General features: G+C 35.8%; 1 protein-coding gene across 1 annotated transcript in view; it reads left to right on the top strand.

The window, feature by feature from the left end:
- Nucleotides 1-16,852, top strand: part of LOC137654290 (EF-hand domain-containing family member C2-like) — a 33,773-nt gene extending 16,921 nt beyond the window's left edge. Inside the window, exons 4-8 of the mRNA XM_068387917.1 lie at nucleotides 8,156-8,315; nucleotides 8,483-8,614; nucleotides 9,385-9,523; nucleotides 15,931-16,027; nucleotides 16,305-16,852. Of these exons, the coding sequence (XP_068244018.1) occupies nucleotides 8,156-8,315; nucleotides 8,483-8,614; nucleotides 9,385-9,523; nucleotides 15,931-16,027; nucleotides 16,305-16,430 (654 nt within the window). The 3' untranslated portion in view covers nucleotides 16,431-16,852. The remainder of the gene's footprint in view (nucleotides 1-8,155; nucleotides 8,316-8,482; nucleotides 8,615-9,384; nucleotides 9,524-15,930; nucleotides 16,028-16,304) is intronic.
- The last annotated feature ends 3,148 nt before the right edge of the window (nucleotides 16,853-20,000 follow it).

The raw sequence follows: 20,000 nt of genomic DNA, 5'->3' as shown, positions 1-20,000 counted from the left end.
CGTTTTTTGTAAACGGCCCTGTAGGCAGGACAGCTTTGTAAAGTGATCTGGTTAACTATTATTTATGTTGAGTCAAACTTAAACATTTTATTAATTCAGAGTTATTTCAAGCATTTTTAATATTTTTATTTAATTATTTCTTTTCTTAGGTTAAGGTTTATTCAGATATAATAGTTCAAGTCAAGTTATATAATTTCAGATCGTAATGTTTTTGCCTTATTCTAAGTTTTGTTCAGACTTAAATTTTTCCAGTGATTCAATTTTGTTATGTAAATTCTTTTCAAAGGGGTGTAATTTATATAGAATATATTTATTTTTGTAAAGAGTGTATTATTTCCAATCTTCACTATTTAAGACCAGTTTCTGCTCGATTCCTGTTAAGAACCACAGCGAGGGTTAGATAAGTGTTAATAATACTTAAGTGTAATTACCTAGTTTAATTTTGAGTGTGCTTAATAGACCTTTGGATATACAGTGTTTTATATATTGCTGTCTGGGAGTCATTTAACAGTCTCAGAATTCGTTTATTATTGCTTTAAAGTGTAATAGTTTTAATGTAAAAGCAAACAAGGTAATTTGGAAATTCGAGAGGTTATTTAGCTTGGCAGTCGTAGTATATATAATATTATATGTTTGGTTCCCAGTCACCAGCCATAGTATAGTATATTTTGTTAGGGCCCAGACCAGAGAGCCATATCGTATGATATATTTTTTGGGTGCTCAGACCCGGGATCCATACAGTATAATATATTTTGATGCCCAGACCCGGGAATCAAGCGAGTCTGTTATAAATATTGGTGATAACAGTGTTGATTAGGTTTTGAGTATTGTCAGCATATTATTTTTGGAGAGGTATTGATTATTGTAAAATTACAAGATGGCACAGATTAATATCCAAGAGTTTTTAAGTAACCCAAGTGTTCAGGAATTGTCATAAGCTAATGTAACTAAAGCTCAGTGGCTCTCGATCTTAATGGCATGTGGTGGCCATGTTACGAGTGGGATGAATAAGGCTCAAATCAAGTGTCTAGCCTTAGAAGCGTTGATAAACTCGGGAAAGTTGTCGGAAGAGAACATTGTGGCAGCTCGTGAACTCTTGGAGGAAGCTGAGGAAGAATTTTTAGCAAAGCAAGGTCAAACTGAAGGTATGAAAGCAAATAATGATGTAGAAGCCGAGATTTGACGTATTGCAGCGAAAGAGAATTTAATTAGGTTGAAAATGGAAGCAAGGCGAGAAGAAGATGAGAGAGAAGAAAGACAATGTGTGAAGGAATTGGAAGAAAAAAAACGAGAAGAAGCCCGAGAGATTGCAAGACATGCAAGGTTAATGGAAGGGAGGGAAATCGAAAAACAGGAAGAAAAAGAGAGAAGACAGGAAGAAAAAGAGATGGAAGAAGCGAGGTATATGTGGGAGTTAGAACTTTTGCATGACTGTGCCCAACTGAAAGCGCAGACGGAAAAAGAGATGACTCCTACTAGGCATGAACCTGTGTTTAATGTGTCGGAAGCCCAGAGGTTAATTCCAAGGCTCACAGAAGAATTCCCAGACGAGTTCTTCGATCATTTTGAAACTGTCGTAGTGACGATGAAATGGTCAGAAGATAAATGGTCTGTGTTATTGCAGAGTGTGCTTTTTGGGAAGGGCCGAAGTGCTTACTTATCCTTATCTCAGGACTAGAGGCTGGAGTATCAAGAAGTGAAGAGGAACGTGCTGCAAGTGTACCAGATGACCCCTGAATATTATAATGATAAGTTCTGAAGTTTGAGAAAGGACGAGTAAAAGACTTTCCTGGATTACGCTAATAAGGTACAACAATGTTTTAAGAGATGGGCAGAGGCTGCTAACGTAAAGGAAGGAGAAGGCTGATTTAGAAGAATTGATAATATTAGAGCAGTATCTGCAAGGAATTCCTGAACACATTCGAACGTACTTGAGAGAGAGAGAGGTGAAGAAACTTGATAAAGCCGTTTCGCTGAGTGAAGATTTCAATATTATCAGTTGTAAACCCTTCTCGGGTAGGAAGTTTCAACCGTTGTTCCGACCAAGTGTCAAGTATTTACCGAATCATGGAAACCAGTTTGGAAATAACTACGGGAACAAGTTCAACCATTACAATGGAAGTAGCACTGGTACTGTCCCTAAGCAGAATGTGATAGTACCACAGCAACAAACGTCGAATCGTCCTCCTTCAAGTATCATGAAAGACGTGCATAAGGTTGATATTGTCTGTTTTAAGTGTGGCAAGAGAGGCCATGTCAGAAAGAAATGTTGGTCAAACCAACCGAAAGCAGTCGCCCAGGTTATTGAGGATAATTCGACTTCACAGAATGCGAAGACTAAGTAGTAATCGGGAAAAGATGGAGAGGAAAATAAACCAACCACTGTTTACACTACGAACAAAACGAACCAAAGCAGCATGGATGCCTTTAAACCATATATTTATGAAGGTATGTTAGCAGCAATAGACAGGAGTGAGCAAACCCCGGTCAGGATATTGCGCGATACAGGTTGTAACCATAGTATGGTTGAACAGGGAGCACATCCGATGGTGGAACAGTCTCTTACAGGGGACTCGATTATTTTGAAGGGAATAGGAGGTGAGGAGGTCACCCATATTTGCTGTTTAAAACTGCCATACTAGTTGGTGACAGGTAATTTTGACTTTGTGGTAAAGGATTCAATGGCTGTCGAAGGAGTAGACATCCTTCTGGGTAATGAGGTTGGTGGAGCGCCGTTCGTGCCTTATCCCATTGTAACGGAGAAGGCTTTGAAGTATAGTCCTACGACTGGACTCGAGAAGGACTATCCGTCTTTGTTTCCTAGTGGTGTAACGACTAGGAGTATGAAGAAGGAAGTGGCTGTAGATAAAGAAGAAGAAATTGAAGGAGCGATGAACTTAGGAGATTTGTTTTCCAAAGAAGAGGATTCCCTTGATAGTACACAAGAGGAGAAGTCCTGAGTAAGCCCGAGCGAAGAGAAATGACAGACGAGTAGACAAGAGGACAAAGAAACAATGGACGTAGAAGAAATAAATTTGGAGGATTTGTTTTCCGAAGAAAAGGACTCCCTTGATGATACGCAAGAAGAGAACTCAACAGTAAGCCCGAGCGAAGAGGAATGTCGGACTAGCGGACAAGTGGACGAAGAAGAAAAAGAAATCGAAGGAGCAAATGAATTTGCATGATTTGTTTTCTGAAGAAGAGGATTCCCTTAATGGTAAGAAAGAAGAGAAATCAAAAGTAAGCCCGAGTGAAAAGGAGAAACAGACAAGCAGATAAGTAGACAAAGAAGAAAGGGACTTGGAAGAAATTGAAAATTTAACGTTAGAAGTAGGACAAGTGAATAGGAAAAGGCTGATAAGATTTCAAGGGAAGGATGCAACATTAACCGAGTTATTATACCGTGTGGTGGACGAGACGGAGGAACAGCAGTCTCCGACCTGTCATTATCTTAAGGAGGGGTTGCTTATGAGGAAACATAGACCCGCCGATATCCCTGGGAATGCCGAATGGGGGATATATCGGTAGATATTAATTTACGCTCTGTTGAGAAGAAAGGTGATCAGGATAATGCATGAGACAGGACATATGGAGATAAGGAAGACGACGGAGAAGATAATGAAACACTTTTTCTGGCCTTGCATGCATAAGGACGTGAGCCAGTTTTATCATGCATGTCACGTATGTCAGACGGCTGAAAAGCCCAACGAGTGCATCAAGGAAGCTCCCTTACACCCGATGGAAGTACGGGGAGAACCCTTCAAGAACAGACCAAAGAAAAGGTTAGCAAAAAAATGGAAGGATCGAAAGAAAACAGAAGGAGAATATGTCAAGTTTTTGGGGAAAAGGACCGGTGAGATAAGGAAGTATTCCCTAGAAGGCATGAAGACAATGAATTAAGAATGGACAAAGGAAAGGTTTGGTAGGAAGGATACGGACAGAAAGGTTGCAGGACCCTTCAGCACAGGAACAGAGAAAATGTTAGCAGGAAAAAGGAAGGATCGAGAGGAAATGGACGAAGGAAATGTCAAGGATTTGAGGAAAGGAAATGGCGAGTTAAGGAAATTTTCCCTAGAAGACGTGAAAACAAGGCAAGGACGAGCGAAGAAAAGGTTTGGCATGAAAAGTACGAACAGACATGTTATGGTAGGACAGCAGGTTTTGGTCTACGCATCATAAAGAAAATTCCCTACCGCGAACGAGTTACAAGAACCATTCTGGATTTTGGAGGAAAGCAGTGACCGGACCTACGTTATCGAGATATCAGAAAAAGGAAAAATCTGAGGAAGACCATATCGACTTCAAAACCGATACTTCAAGCACCGGATTTCTGTGAGAAATTCCTTATCCAAGTGTATGCGTCAGATAATGGGATTGGAGCTGTCTTGTTACAACAGCAACAGGACGAGGAAGGAATTCTTCATCCTGTGTGTGTTATGTCGTCAAAGCAGCAATGAGCTGACTCGACAGTTGAAACGGAACAGCTGGCGCTGATCGCAGCGATGAACAAGTCTTTAATTCATGTTAGTCGACCACAAAATGAAGAGATTATAGTATATTCTGATCACAATACTTTAACTTTTGTGAATAAGATGAAAAATGATAATCAGAGGTTAACTAGCTGGTCATTATGTTTGCAACCGTATTGTATTTATGTAAAGAATATATCAGGTAAGGATATGGAACATATAAAGATAACGTGGTTGCATATTATTTATCTCAGGCTGGATCGATAGATTCAGACCTGAGATAAATAATCTTTTTGGTGGGAGCTATCTTACGAAGTGGTCTGTTGTAGAGTAAATATCGTTGATTATTGATAATTTTATTTATATTTCATATATTGTTTTTCATTTGTGCATTGAAGAGATGATACGCAGCCCATAATATGATCCCCTTTCATGTAGATATAAGTATTTTATGTAAATTCCGTAAGACTTTCGTCGTGAATTTCATTATATTTTAGTGTTGTAATTTATATAGAATATATTTATTTTTGTAAAGAGCGTATCATTCCCAATCATCATTATTTAAGACCAGTTTCCGCTCGATTCCATTTAAGAACTACAGTGAGAATTAGATGTGTTAATAATACTTAAAAGTAATTAACTAGTTTAGTTTTGAGTGTGCTTAAGAGACCTTTTGGTATTCAGTGTTTTATATATTGCTGTCTGGGAGTTATTTAACGGTCTCAGAATTCGTGTATTACTGCTTTAAAGTATAACAGTTTTAATGTAAAAGCAAACAAGGTAATTTGTAAATTCGAGAGGTTATTTAACTTGCCAGTCGTAGTATATATAATATTATATGTTTGATTCCCAGTCACCAGCTATAGTATAGTATATTTTGTTAGGGCCTAGACTAGAAAGCCATATCGTATGATATATTTTTTGGGTGCTCATACCCGGGGGTCCATACAGTATAACAATAATAATAATAATTATACATATATATATATATATATATATATATATATATATATATATATATATATATATACATATCTATACACACTCAGAAGTAAATATACACACACATATATATGTATATATATATATATATATATATATATATATATATATATTTATACATGCATTTTTATATACATACGCATGTATATATATGCATATATATAAATATATATATATATATATATATATATATATATATATATATGATAAATCTTGCACATTTAAACATGTTTTTCATATTTCAAATAAGGCATGGGTTTATTTCAATTCTAAGTACAAAAAACCTGAATTCGATAGGTGTATGTACAGAAGAGGTGTCATTGACTTTTTATCTTTCTTCGTGGCTGAGTGGTATGGTCAATGGCATACAAGTATCCTGGACCAGGGTTCGAAACCCGGCCGGTCAGATACTATAGCCTTTGAGTGATTTCGCCTGAGGTTCTGATCCCGAGGTCGTTAAGAGAATCCAGACTCTAATGTATTGATATATATGGCTTATTTGAAATATGAAAAATACGTTTAAATGTGCAAAATTTATCATTAATCGAATGCCAATTCCCAAAGCTACTAATTAACTACGATGGTGAAGATGGATTGATTTCAATTTTAAGTACAAAAAACCTGAATTCGACAGGTGTATGTACAGAAGAATTGTCATTGACTTTTTATCTTTCTTCGTGGCTGAGAGGTATGGTCAATGGCTTACAAGTATTCTGGACCAGGGTTCGAAACCCAGCTGGTAAGATACTATAGTCTTTAAGTGATTTCGCCTGGGGCTCTGATCCCGAGGTCGTTAAGAGAATCCAGACTTTAATGTATTAATGTATACAGTATGGGTCATTTGAAATATATATATATATATATATATATATATATATATATATATATACTGTCAATATATACATATATATGTGTGTGTGCTTTAGCAGCGAAAGGACAGCGCCGGGATCCCATTTTCGTGTATAAATACGACCTCTTTAATATATGTATTCTCATTGTGAATCCGTCTATGTAACTAATAGGACAAAAGTCTCAACTCCAATCAAGTCTAGTTATTTTTCCTTCAGTGGCTGTTGACATTGTGTATACACACACTCACTTATATATATATATATATGTATATATATATATATATATATATATATATATATATATATATATATTCAAATAAGCCATATATATTTTTGATACATTAATGTCTGGATTCTCTTAACGACCTCGGAATCAGAGCCCCAGGCGAAATCACACAAAGACAAGAGCTTGTGACCGGCCGGGAATCGAACCCTGGTCCGGCAAGCTTGTATAGACAGTGGTCACTGTCTATACAAGCTTGCCGGACCAGGGTTCGATTCCTGGCCGGTCACAAGCTCTTGTCTTTGTGTGATTTCGCCTGGGGCTCGGAATATCGGAATCAGAGCCCCAGGCGAAATCACACAAACACAAGAGCTTGTGACCGGCCGGGAATCGAACCCTGGTCCGGCAAGCTTGTATAGACAGTGGTTTAGTATCCACTGTCTATACAAGCTTGCCGGACCAGGGTTCGATTCCCGGCCGGTCACAAGCTCTTGTCTTTGTGTGATTTCGCCTGGGGCTCTGATTCCGAGGTCGTTAAGAGAATCCAGACATTAATGTATCAAAAATATATATGGCTTATTTGAATATGAAAAACACGTCTAAATGTGCAAAAATTTATCATATATATATATATATATATATATATATATATATATATATATATATATATATATATATATATATATATATATATATATATATATATATATATATATCTCATGAACACCATCTGTCACTAGTCCACTGCAGAGACACTTACTATTGTCTCTTCTAAGTACAGTATGTATATTTATTAACAATCTCTAGAAGTTCGTCCACAACCATTTGCTGTCTGCCTTTTATTCATATTCATTTTCAGTCCTATATATATATATATATATATATATATATATATATATATATATATATATATATATATGCACAGAAACACACATATATAAATTGATAAAATATTATGATATATATGTAGGTTATGTATATATGTCTACATGTCTGTGTGTACACACAGATATATATACATATTATATATATATATATATATATATATATATATATATATATATATATATATATATATATATATATATATATATATATGTATTTAGTGAATGTTACTACTGGCTAATTTCTTCCTTTTGATCAGTGCAAATATATTCTTGGTAAAAGTTACTAATTTACTGAATCTTACTAATTTACTGTTTTTTTTTAATGTCTTAGTTCAAGCCCGAGTTAATTTAAAGGCGTGGCCCTGGACATAAGAAGCGAATATTAGAATTAGATTTATTTAACAAGGATAAATGCCTATAATGAGTAACGGGTTCATGTTTATACATATCTTCCTATTTGTGGCTTTGAAGTATAACATAAAAAGAACCATTATTGAAAAATATACTCACAGCTGTTAGGAAACAAGTTAGGATGTATAGTGGGTTTTACAAGCCTGTGGCTTGTGCATATGAAAACCGGAATCTCTCTCTCTCTCTCTCTCTCTCTCTCTCTCTACAGACCATTTCTTCCTCTGAAATAGCCCACTCATATAAGCTCCTTTTTTAGCAGATTCAAAACTATTATTTCCCCATCTGCGTCCTAGAAAATAATTGTATCTGAAGTTTCCCCAGGCAAATTACAACGTCTCTTTAGACAAGGCTCGGCAAGTGCTGGGTCATCATGAACTAGCTGATCTCCTCCGAAAATTAACTCCAAGTGATCCTGATAAGACAGGGTTCGTTCCAACAAGCCTAGTTCAGGGGGCGCTATTTTCAGCTTTAGGTATGTAAGACTAATTAAAATCAAAACTCTGTGTATGATGACGTTAGGAATGATTTTCCTTAAATGAATGTTTCATTAATGCTAAGATAAGGCAAGAGATGTTTGATATCTAGATAAAAAGAGATCTTATCTATGAGCTTTTTAACCATTTAAATCCATATTGCTAGGTTCGTCATCTGTGAACAAGCAACACATCGCCTCATTGGTGCAGCGTCACCGCCGCTTGAACGCAGCTCCTCCTTCCCGCCAACAACTCACTCATCTGGCGGCTCTGTATCTCAAAAGGAAGAACTTTGATGGTGAGTCAGACTGCAGGTTAATAAGAAAAGTTCAAGAAAGAGGATTCTCGCTGAACTACTGGTATTATCTTTCGCATCTTTTTGATATTCATTCTATGTTTTTTGTCTTTCTACGGGCACGTTTCAGGAAATTTTCATTGGCCACAGTCACGAGATAAATCATATCAAGAATAGACAAGACCTACAGAGTCTTATACTGTGGGTCTTGGTATCAAATCAATTCGGTCCCTAGTATTCAATATCAGATTTGACCAACTTGAATTAGTGTAGATGAAGTTGGTTCGGTTATCTTCCATAAGAATGGGTTGATTACCGACTGTTATTGAGGGCGGGAACGACTTAACTTTAGCCTTTCGTCATCCACTTAATCAAGTGACTTGGGTGCCCTGGTTTCTACAAAACTGAACACGCTGATAGGACTAGAATTACCCCCCCCCCTCTCTCTCTCTCTCTCTCTCTCTCTCTCTCTCTCTCTCTCTCTCTCTCTCTCTCTCTCTCTCTCTCTCTCTCTCTCCATTTTCTTATGAAAAGCTTCATTGTGGACAATTCAATTTCTGTAGATATTTCACAGACTAGTAATTTTGTTACGAACCTTAATGATGTAAATGATTCATGAGAAAAAAAATGCCTTTGATAGAACTAAAAAATGCAATAAAACTGAAAATATACCTATATGTAAAAGTTAAACCTATAATGTCTTAACTGTGAATACTGCAGTAAGAAATTGTGAAATATTTGTTTGTATAAGAAATATTATCTCCATTGGCAAGGAATTCCTGATATTCTGTCTGGAATGCGAGGGCGTGACATCGAGGCAAAGGGCGTGCTGCTTCCGAGTGATGTGAGGGCTGCTGTAGTGTCTACCAGACTTCCTCTTCCAACATCTCTCACTGACGCTCTGGTGGAAAGGTGAGGATTCAACTTGCGGCTTTTTTTTTTCCTTTTTTTTTTTATCCCATCTCATACCTTTTTGCGGATTTTTAAAAGAGATGTTTGTGAGAATAGAAGAGAGATCTAGAGATACATCTAGTTTCACAGATTTAAGATCTTTTGACCAGAAGAATTTTCAGTTAGGTGGAAGAACAAAGGTAATTTTACAGGTAATAATTAGTATGAGAACTGTTTGGTCCCGAGAACTAGCTCCTACATAGTTATTTTGACTGTGTAACCTTAATGTGGCATGCTATAGATATTGATTTTGTATTGATCTACGTTATTGATATAGGTCTCCGTCTTCCTCCTCAACCCATTGTAGAGGATTCTCTAATAATGATGGTGGGGATGAGTTTGACCTTTTCATAATCCTGTACTTGACGTTCTTTGTGTTTCTGTTAGTTAAGATGAGATATTGGACTACAAGAGTTTGGAGTAGAGAAATTCTGGGGACACATCATTTACATTTCATATCTCGGTGAGAAAAAGAAAATGACTCTATCAGCTTATTATGCATTTACTAGTGTAAGCGACCCCTCCAAAATGACGGCTAAATATTTAGATAGATATGCACACACACAGATTTAACTCTTCCCACCCCCTCCCCCTTTCCTAATTACAACACGGCAGTTTAGGTAATTTGTGGGGGATTGTGGTTTCCGAGTGTAGCCTACTTCTCGGGGTACTCTCTCTCACCAGAGAATGACTACTTCCTCCCCCCTAGCCGAGGGATGGAGAAAGACCAAGTAGTCATACGTTTGGTAATGCCTCTCAGCATGGTAGGGAAAGACACACACACACACACACACACATATATATATATATATATATATATATATATATATATATATATATATAGCTCGACACTTGCTCTTCGTTATATAGGGTAGTATTAGAATTATAGCCTACTATTACTGCCGGCGAATTACATAAATTCCCAAGCTCCAAAACTCACCAGTTTTATTTTACATAAATCTGATACACACAAGAAAATACCCCGAGCTCTGAGAATAATATGCAACTCCCAGACGGCAATATAAATGAACACTGAATATCTATGTCTCTTACGTTACTAAAAACTAAAACTGGGTGATTACTTCACTTGAATTATTCTAAAACTAGCCTCTTACTTCGGTTCTTAGCCCGGGATAGCGAGCAAAGTACTGCATCAAGTATTGGTGATCGAAACAATACACACTTTACAAAAATAAATATATTCCATAAAAATAAACAGAAATTCAAAAGAATTAACTCCAAAAAATGTATCACTCAAAATATTTAATCTGAGCTAAACCTTAGACTAAGACAAAAGGAAGACAGTTTGAAAAAATTATACAATCACTTGTTTCACTGGAATTAATTCATGAAAATATTTAATTTTGACAATTAATGAAAAGAGTTAACACTTTAACACTAATGAATAAAGCAATTATGAAATTTGCATATATGTAACTTTTACACTTACGTATTTTGGTTCATACAAGCTTACAGAATGGTTAAGCAAAATTTTCAATGCACTTCTCTGTTTAATCTAATCTCACAGAGCCAGTTACCAAAATTTATATTATAAAATGTACTCACATTAACACACTACACTTTTAACTAATCACCCAATAATATCATCAACGTCTGAACAACACTATACACGTTATATGTTGAAAAGAAATCACTTATTCACGTTTGAGAGGAAAACACTTTACACACTTGAGAGGAGAAAGGGCTGGCGAACATTGGCACTTTCAAAAGCATAGGCTCAATCTCTTCTGCTGCTTATGCATTGCAAGGGTCTTTATATATTAAATCAATTTATCTAGTACCTTCCAGGAGATCATCTGGAAGCTTGGGGTTGCAGGGCTATGGCGCCAAAGTTGCCAGCTTGTCAAGTCGAGGATGGGTACCAACATATGTGGCGAGGTAATTCTCTCTCAGCTAACTCCACCCATCTTCCTCTCGTGACTTTAAAACAAAGATAAAACTAACTCTAGAATTTTCATGTCTTTTCCAACCACGTGGAAACATAGAAATGACGAAATCCCTTGTGATACCTCGTGTGTGTCATACAGCATACCTAAAGATTACAAAAGACTTCATAACATAACTATGTGAAATAAAAAGTGAATTCTTTAACGTAACGTAAATTCATATATATGAAACTGAATAAAAACACAATTAAATGAATGATGAAACTCTTATGTAATTTACATACACAACTTAATCCTACACGAGTGGAACTCACCTCACGAGATGGCTATACATTTCTTAAATAAAATAAAATAATGAATAAGATATTTACTCTTATGCTAGACCAGCTTCATAAGACTACATATCAAAGTTTGTGATAGTAGCTTAAATTATAAGGTAATCTTAAACAAAGGAAGGTAGCCTTGCAACATACACATCTCTCTCTCTCTCTCTCTATCTTTGTATATATATATATATATATATATATATATATATATATATATATATATATATATATACATATACATATACATATATATGTATATATATACATATATAAATATACATATATATTATATTATATATGTATATATAATATAATATACATTCTTACGAAGCTGGTCTAGTGTAGAGTAAATACAGTAGTTTATTAATGATTTAATTTATGTTTTATTTGTGCATTGAAGAAAGGATAACCAGCTCTTAAGATGAGTTCTTCTCATGTAGATTCAAGTTTATTATGTAAATTATGTAAGACTTTCGTCGTTAATTTCATTGTATTCTTTATTCAAGTCAGTATATGTAAATTTATGTTATTTTTAAGAATTAACTTTTTTTTTTTTTTAATTCATGTAATTTTGTTATGAAGTCTTATGTAATCTGTTTGAAAGTGTTATGAGACCACAGAAGATATGAACAAGGGCTTATGTAAAGTTCTTTTATATTTTTATGAGGTATTGCGTCATCTTTGTGAGAGAATACGCAATATGCGATGTGCTTTGGAAGTTTCTGGAGGGCCCTAGTGCTGGTTTTCCTCTTTGTTTTTAATTCGTGGGACAAAGGCTGGGCGGAGCTAGCTAACTGAGAGAATTAGTCTTATGTTGCATGGATACGTGTTCAGGAGAGCAGTACTTGGTAACTCTGACGCCTTAGCCCAGCCCCCACGCTTCCAGAACTCACTCTCCTGGAACATTCTGGAAGTAGCTAAGTTTCATATATAAGGAGACCCCAGGGTTGCATAGATAGATAGAAAATTCCAGCCTTAAGGCACTGCCATCTCCACCTCTCTCTCTCTCTGTCTCGCACGCAGCTCAGTGTGATGCTTTAAAATTGTTTGGTGAAATAACAAAGTTTTGGTGTGACGAGTCTTTGTAATCATAGTGATTACTTATAAAAATTCTCCTAGAGTTTTTGTAAATGGCTCTGTACGAAGGTGATAGGTTCTTGTATTGCGATCTGGTTATATATTTTCATTAAGTGTCAAACTTAGATACTGTATTCAGATTTAAGTTCAAGCAAAACAAGTGATTGTATAGTTTTCATAAGAATTTCTTTTGTCTTAGTCTAAGGTTTATTCAGATTTAATATTTTTAAGTCAAGTAATTATATATAATTTTCAGATCGTAACATTTTTGTCTTAATTTAAGTTTTGTTCAGACTTGATGTCTCGAGTGATTTATTTTGTTTTATGTAAACTCTTTCAGTGTTGTAATTTATATAGAATATATTTATTTATGTAAAAAGTGTATTATTTCAATCATCAGTGTTTAATGCATATTCGGTCGTATCCTGTTAATGAACCGAAGATAGAGTTATTTGAATATTTATAATAATAATTTGAGTGTACTCAAGAGACCTTTGGATATTCAGTGTTTTATTTATTGCTGTCTGGGAGTTATTTAACTGTCTCATAGTTCGTGTATTAACATTTTCAAGTGTAACAGACTTAATGTAAAAGCAAACAGGTGAGTTTGGAATTTGAGAGGTTGTATACCTTGCCAGTCATAATATATATCATATTACATATTTGGTTCCCAGACACGAGCCATTGTATAATATATTTTTTGTGGCCAGACCCGGGAGCCATCATCCTATAATATATATATATATATATATATATATATATATATATATATATATTTATATATATATGTATATATATATGTATATGTATATATATATATATATATATATATATATATATATATTTATATATATATATATATATATACATATATATATATATATATATATATATATATATATATATATATATTTATATATATGTATGTATATATATATATATATATATATATATATATATATATATATATATATATATATATATATTATAGAATGATGGCTCCCGGGTCTGGACACCAAAGATATATTATAAGATGGTCTCATGTCTGGTAACCAAAAAATATAATAAAATATATATATTACGGCGAGCAAGCTATACAGACTCTCGAATTTATTTATATAGAATATATCTATTTTTGTAAAAAAATTATTATTTCAATGCTTTTAAATTAAATGTGTTACACTTGAAAAAATATTAATAACCGAACTCCGAGACAATTATATAACTCCCAGACAGCAATATATAAAACACTGAATATCCAAAAGTCTCTCAAGTACACTCAAAACAAACCTGGGTTGTTATCATTACGAATATTCAAACAACTCTAACTTTGGTTCACATCAGGATTCGAGCGAATATGAATTAAACACGGGCGATTGAAATAATACATTTTTTACAAAAATAGATATATTCTGTATAAATGACAACACTTTGAAAAGAATTTACATAAAACAAATAATTCACTCGAAATATTTAGTCTGAACAAAACATAGATCAAGACAAATATGTTATGATCTGATAATTATATGATCACTTGACTTGAAAATCAAATCCGAATACAACCTTAGACTAAGACAAAAGGAATAATACAATGAAAATTATATAATTACTGGTTTCACTCGAAATTAAAACTGAATACAAATATTTATGTTTGATACTTAATTAAAGTAGATAACCAGATCACGATACAAAATCTTTTCTTGTTATTACAGGGCCATTTACAAAAACTTTACGTAATGCCAACACTCACCACAACACTATGAATTTAAAATCACCTGCCAAATTTACAGCAACGTTTTAACACACTACTCACGATAGATGCGGAAGCACAAAATCACTTTGGAGAGGACACACTATAGGTATTGAACACTTTTAAAACTATACTCAGAGCTGAGAGAGAGGGGAGAGGGCGATGACTTAAGTCTCTATCTATCTATGCAACTCTGGTGTCGCTCTTATATGAAACTTAGCTACTTCCAGAAGCTTCCAGGGCTGAGATCTACCAGCTTGGGGGCTGGGCTAAGGCGTCAGAATTACCGAGTATTGCTCTCTCGAACACATACTCACGCAATGTGAGATGGCTCTCTCAGTCAGCTAGCCCCACCCACCCTTTGTCCCCGAAATAAAAAAAAGATAAGATCTATCACTAGGTTTTTCGAGAATTTTCCAAACCATATGGCATATTGCGTATTCTCTCACAAACATGATGCAATACCTCATAAAAATATAAAAGAACATTACATAAGCCATTGTTCCTATCTTGTATGGTCCCATAACACTGTCAAACAGGATACGTAAGACTTCGTAACAAGAATATGTGAAATAAAAAGTTAATTATTAAAAATAACGTAAATTTACGTATACTAACTTGAATAAAGAAAATAATGAAATTAACGACGAAAGTCTTACGTAATTTACATACAAATCTTAAATCTACCCGAGAGGAACTTATTTTAAGAGCTGGCTAACTTCTTCAACGCATAAATGAAATAAATAAACCATGAATAAACTATTATATTTACTCTACACTAGACCAGCTTTTTAAAAATATATGTATATATATATATATATATATGTATATAACGGTTTTAGGTAGAATATTTTCAATTTAGACAATTAAAGATTGTCAAAGCTTTTGTCAAGACCCCAGATTTTCTAATTATTCTGTAAATAGATATAAACAATAATAATTATAGGTGCATAGTCCAGGTAGTTTCTTTAGCTTTTGAGTTTGTTTCTGTTTAGTCAGTCATTAAAGTTTTCTCATCACCTTTGGGAACACGTCTACTTATTCTAATTATTATAATGAGGACTGCTTGATTATATCATCCCTTTACTCATAGTTTACTTTAACATCCTAGTTTAACTTTTTGGGAATATCTATTAAGATTTTCTTCAATTCAAAGGTAAATCATAGTTTTCCTCGTCTTCCGACATGTTCATGAAACTTCTTCAGGGCAATTGGTAGTCTGCTTATTGATTTGTTCATCTTTTTATTGACGTAAATACGGCAAATATCATGAAATTCCTGCATTACTATGTATTCTTTAAAAAACAGCTTCAAACGAGAAGATGGTATGATTGACTATGCGCAGTTCTGCCTTGAACTAGATTACCGGAAACGACCACACATTCACGATCACATCCCATGTCAAGTAAGTTGCCTTCCTCCCTGTTCTTTGGACTTTAATTGTTGTATTTGCCATTGTCTTATTTACGGTAAGTTGGGCATTTTGTAGAGAACAAGTTATGCCTTTTTTTTTCAAGCTCAGCTGAGAAATTTTCGTATAAAAACAGTACCATTAATACAAGTTAAGAAATTTTCAGAGAAAAATATTAGATATTTTCTAACATACTGTAATATCGTGCTGAGAAAATATTCTTGATTCCAATCATACACACAAAAACCATTGCACTTTCTCTCTCTTGTAGCTGGACGAAGCATCACTGGAAGTCGCCTTACGCCGATTAGAAGATACGGTTGATTACATAGGTCTAATTGCTGATCTTGAAGGAAGCACTAACGCTCATCACTTTGCTGGTTCAGGAGTTGTTTGATTTGGTGACACTAAAATATGATAAATAAAAGTTGAGGACAGAGTGTATTATAGTTTTTAGAATGGGATTAGCTGTATATACTGATGGCTCTAAATCATCCATTGGTGCTGCTGTGCTACAATATCCTCAGACAAAATTAGTTACCTGTCATTATCAAGGGAAGCCTCAGTATTTACATTGAACTCTCAGTGGTTTTAGTAGCAGTTAGCATTCTCTAAACTCTTGCTATATATCACGATTCAAGAAGTGCCATAGAAACCAGAGGAACCAACTGCTATTACAAATCAAGTAGCTCCATAACAAATTCTACCCTCAAGCGGGAAATGCTGATAAGTGTTAAAATGTAGCCTATGTTGGAGTTTTTGGTAATGAAAAAGCAGATGTCGGTGCTAAATCAGCAATAAAACTACCACATGACATTAAACTCCTCTTTAAAGATTATGTAACCATCATAAGGATTTATTGTAGTTAATCTGAAAATAATAACTTGAAAAGAATAAAGCCAATTGTTTCTCCTTGGGAATCATCAAAACAGAAAGACATTATAAATGAATTTAATTTAGCAAGTTGCGTATTGGTCATGCAAGATTGACCCATGGTTCTTTTATGTGTATGTGTATCTCATGAGATAATTCCCAAGTGTAGTGAGTGTGAGAGGATTTGAAGCATAAGGCTTATTGGGAGGTATTCATAAAAATGAAGGATATTCTTGTAAGCATAAGGTAGAAGTACAAGGTAATTCTCTGAAGCAAAAGGTAGAAGTATAAGCAAATCTTTCTTTCCATATTCATAATGATTGCCTTTTACTTGCGAGGATATCCTCCAAGCAGAAGTAAAAGGTTGACTCGTGTTTCGGGAGCGCTTAGTTACATGTTGGAACTTGTAAGATTTCATTTGTGCTGTCGAGATAAGAAAGAGTTTAGTATTTATAATACGTATTTAATGCCCTGTTTTTACTTTTATTTAATTAAGTTTACGCATCAGAAAGAACACAGACGCCGCCGCGACTTCCCCAAAGCCTCGCTGGCAACACCTATCCCCACCCCTTGCATTAGAAGTTCTTTGACCTCTTTTTAGCTCCCACACCCCTTGCATTAGAAGTTCTTTGACCTCTTTTTAGCTCCCCTTCCCCTTACAGTAGAAGTTCTTGACCTCTTTTTAGCTCCCCCTCCCCTTGCATTAGAAGTTCTTTGACCTCTTTTTAGCTCCCACACCCCTTGCATTACAAGTTCTTTGACCTCTTTTTAGCTCCCACACCCCTTGCATTAGAAGCTCTTTGACCTCTTTTTAGCTCCCCCACCCCTTGGATTAGAAGTTTTTTTACCTCTTTTTAGCTCCTACATCCCTTGCATTAGAAGTTCTTTGACCTCTTTTTAGCTCCCCCACCCCTTGCATTAGAAGTTCTTTGACCTCTTTTTAGCTCCCACACCCCTTGCATTAGAAGTTCTTTGACCTCTTTTTAGCTCCCACACCCCTTGCATTAGAAGTTCTTTGACCTCTTTTTAGCTCCCACACCCCTTGCATTAGAAGTTCTTTGACCTCTTTTTAGCTCCCCCTCCCCTTGCATTAGAAGTTCTTTGACCTCTTTTTAGCTCCCCCTCCCCTTGCATTAGAAGTTCTTTGACCTCTTTTTAGCTCCTCCTCCCCTTGCATTAGAAGTTCTTTGACCTCTTTTTAGCTCCCCCTCCCCTTGCATTAGAAGTTCTTTGACCTCTTTTTAGCTCCCACACCCCTTGCATTAGAAGTTCTTTGACCTCTTTTTAGCTCCCCCACCCCTTGCATTAGAAGTTCTTTGACCTCTTTTTAGCTCCCACACCCCTTGCATTAGAAGTTCTTTGACCTCTTTTTAGCTCCCACACCCCTTTCATTAGAAGTTCTTTGTCCTCTTTTTAGCTCCCACACCCCTTGCATTAGAAGTTCTTTGACCTCTTTTTAGCTCCCCCTCCCCTTGCATTAGAAGTTCTTTGACCTCTTTTTAGCTCCCACACCCCTTGCATTACAAGTTCTTTGACCTCTTTTTAGCTCCCACACCCCTTGCATTAGAAGCTCTTTGACCTCTTTTTAGCTCCCCCACCCCTTGGATTAGAAGTTTTTTGACCTCTTTTTAGCTCCTACATCCCTTGCATTAGAAGTTCTTTGACCTCTTTTTAGCTCCCCCACCCCTTGCATTAGAAGTTCTTTGACCTCTTTTTAGCTCCCACACCCCTTGCATTAGAAGTTCTTTGACCTCTTTTTAGCTCCCACACCCCTTGCATTAGAAGTTCTTTGACCTCTTTTTAGCTCCCACACCCCTTGCATTACAAGTTCTTTGACCTCTTTTTAGCTCCCCCTCCCCTTGCATTAGAAGTTCTTTGACCTCTTTTTAGCTCCCCCTCCCCTTGCATTAGAAGTTCTTTGACCTCTTTTTAGCTCCTCCTCCCCTTGCATTAGAAGTTCTTTGACCTCTTTTTAGCTCCCCCTCCCCTTGCATTAGAAGTTCTTTGACCTCTTTTTAGCTCCCACACCCCTTGCATTAGAAGTTCTTTGACCTCTTTTTAGCTCCCCCACCCCTTGCATTAGAAGTTCTTTGACCTCTTTTTAGCTCCCACACCCCTTGCATTAGAAGTTCTTTGACCTCTTTTTAGCTCCCACACCCCTTTCATTAGAAGTTCTTTGTCCTCTTTTTAGCTCCCACACCCCTTGCATTAGAAGTTCTTTGACCTCTTTTTAGCTCCCACACCCTTGCATTAGAAGTTTTTTTACCTCTTTTTAGCTCCCACACCCCTTGCATTAGAAGTTCTTTGACCTCTTTTTAGCTCCCACACCCCTTGCATTAGAAGTTCTTTGACCTCTTTTCAGCTCCCACACCTCTAGCATTAGAGGTTCTTTGACCTCTTTTTAGCTCCCCCACCCCTTGCATTAGAAGTTCTCTGACCTCTTTTTAGCTCCCCCACCCCTTGCATTAGAAGTTCTTTGACTTTTTAGCTCCCACACCCCTTGCATTAGAAGTTCTTTGACCTCTTTTTAGCTCCCCCTCCCCTTGCATTAGAAGTTCTTTGACCTCTTTTTAGCTCCCCCTCCCCTTGCATTAGAAGTTCTTTGACCTCTTTTTAGCTCCCCCTCCCCTTGCATTAGAAGTTCTTTGACCTCTTTTTAGCTCCCATACCTCTAGCATTAGAGGTTCTTTGACCTCTTTTTAGCTCCCACACCTCTAACAATAGAAGTTCTTTGACCTCTTCTTAGCTCCCACACCTCTAGCATTAGAAGTGCTTTGACCTCTTTTTAGCTCCCACACCTCTAGCATTAGAAGTTCTTTGACTTCTTTTTAGCTCCGACACCTCTAGCATTAGAAGTTCTTTGACCTCTTTTTAGCTCCCACACCTCCAGCATTAGAAGTTCTTTGACCTCTTTTTAGCTCCCACACCTCTAGCATTAGAAGTTCTTTGACTTCTTTTTAGCTCCCACACCTCTAGCATTAGAAGTTCTTTGATCTCTTTTTAGCTCCCACACCTCTAGCATTAGAAGTTCTTTGACTTCTTTTTAGCTCCCACACCTCTAGCATTAGAAGTTCTTTGACCTCTTTTCAGCTTC

This window comes from Palaemon carinicauda, chromosome 15 (genome assembly GCF_036898095.1).
Source record: "Palaemon carinicauda isolate YSFRI2023 chromosome 15, ASM3689809v2, whole genome shotgun sequence".
NCBI lineage: Eukaryota > Metazoa > Arthropoda > Malacostraca > Decapoda > Palaemonidae > Palaemon > Palaemon carinicauda.
Note: the sequence above shows the minus strand (reverse complement) of the source record. Positions and strands in the feature narration are given on the sequence as shown.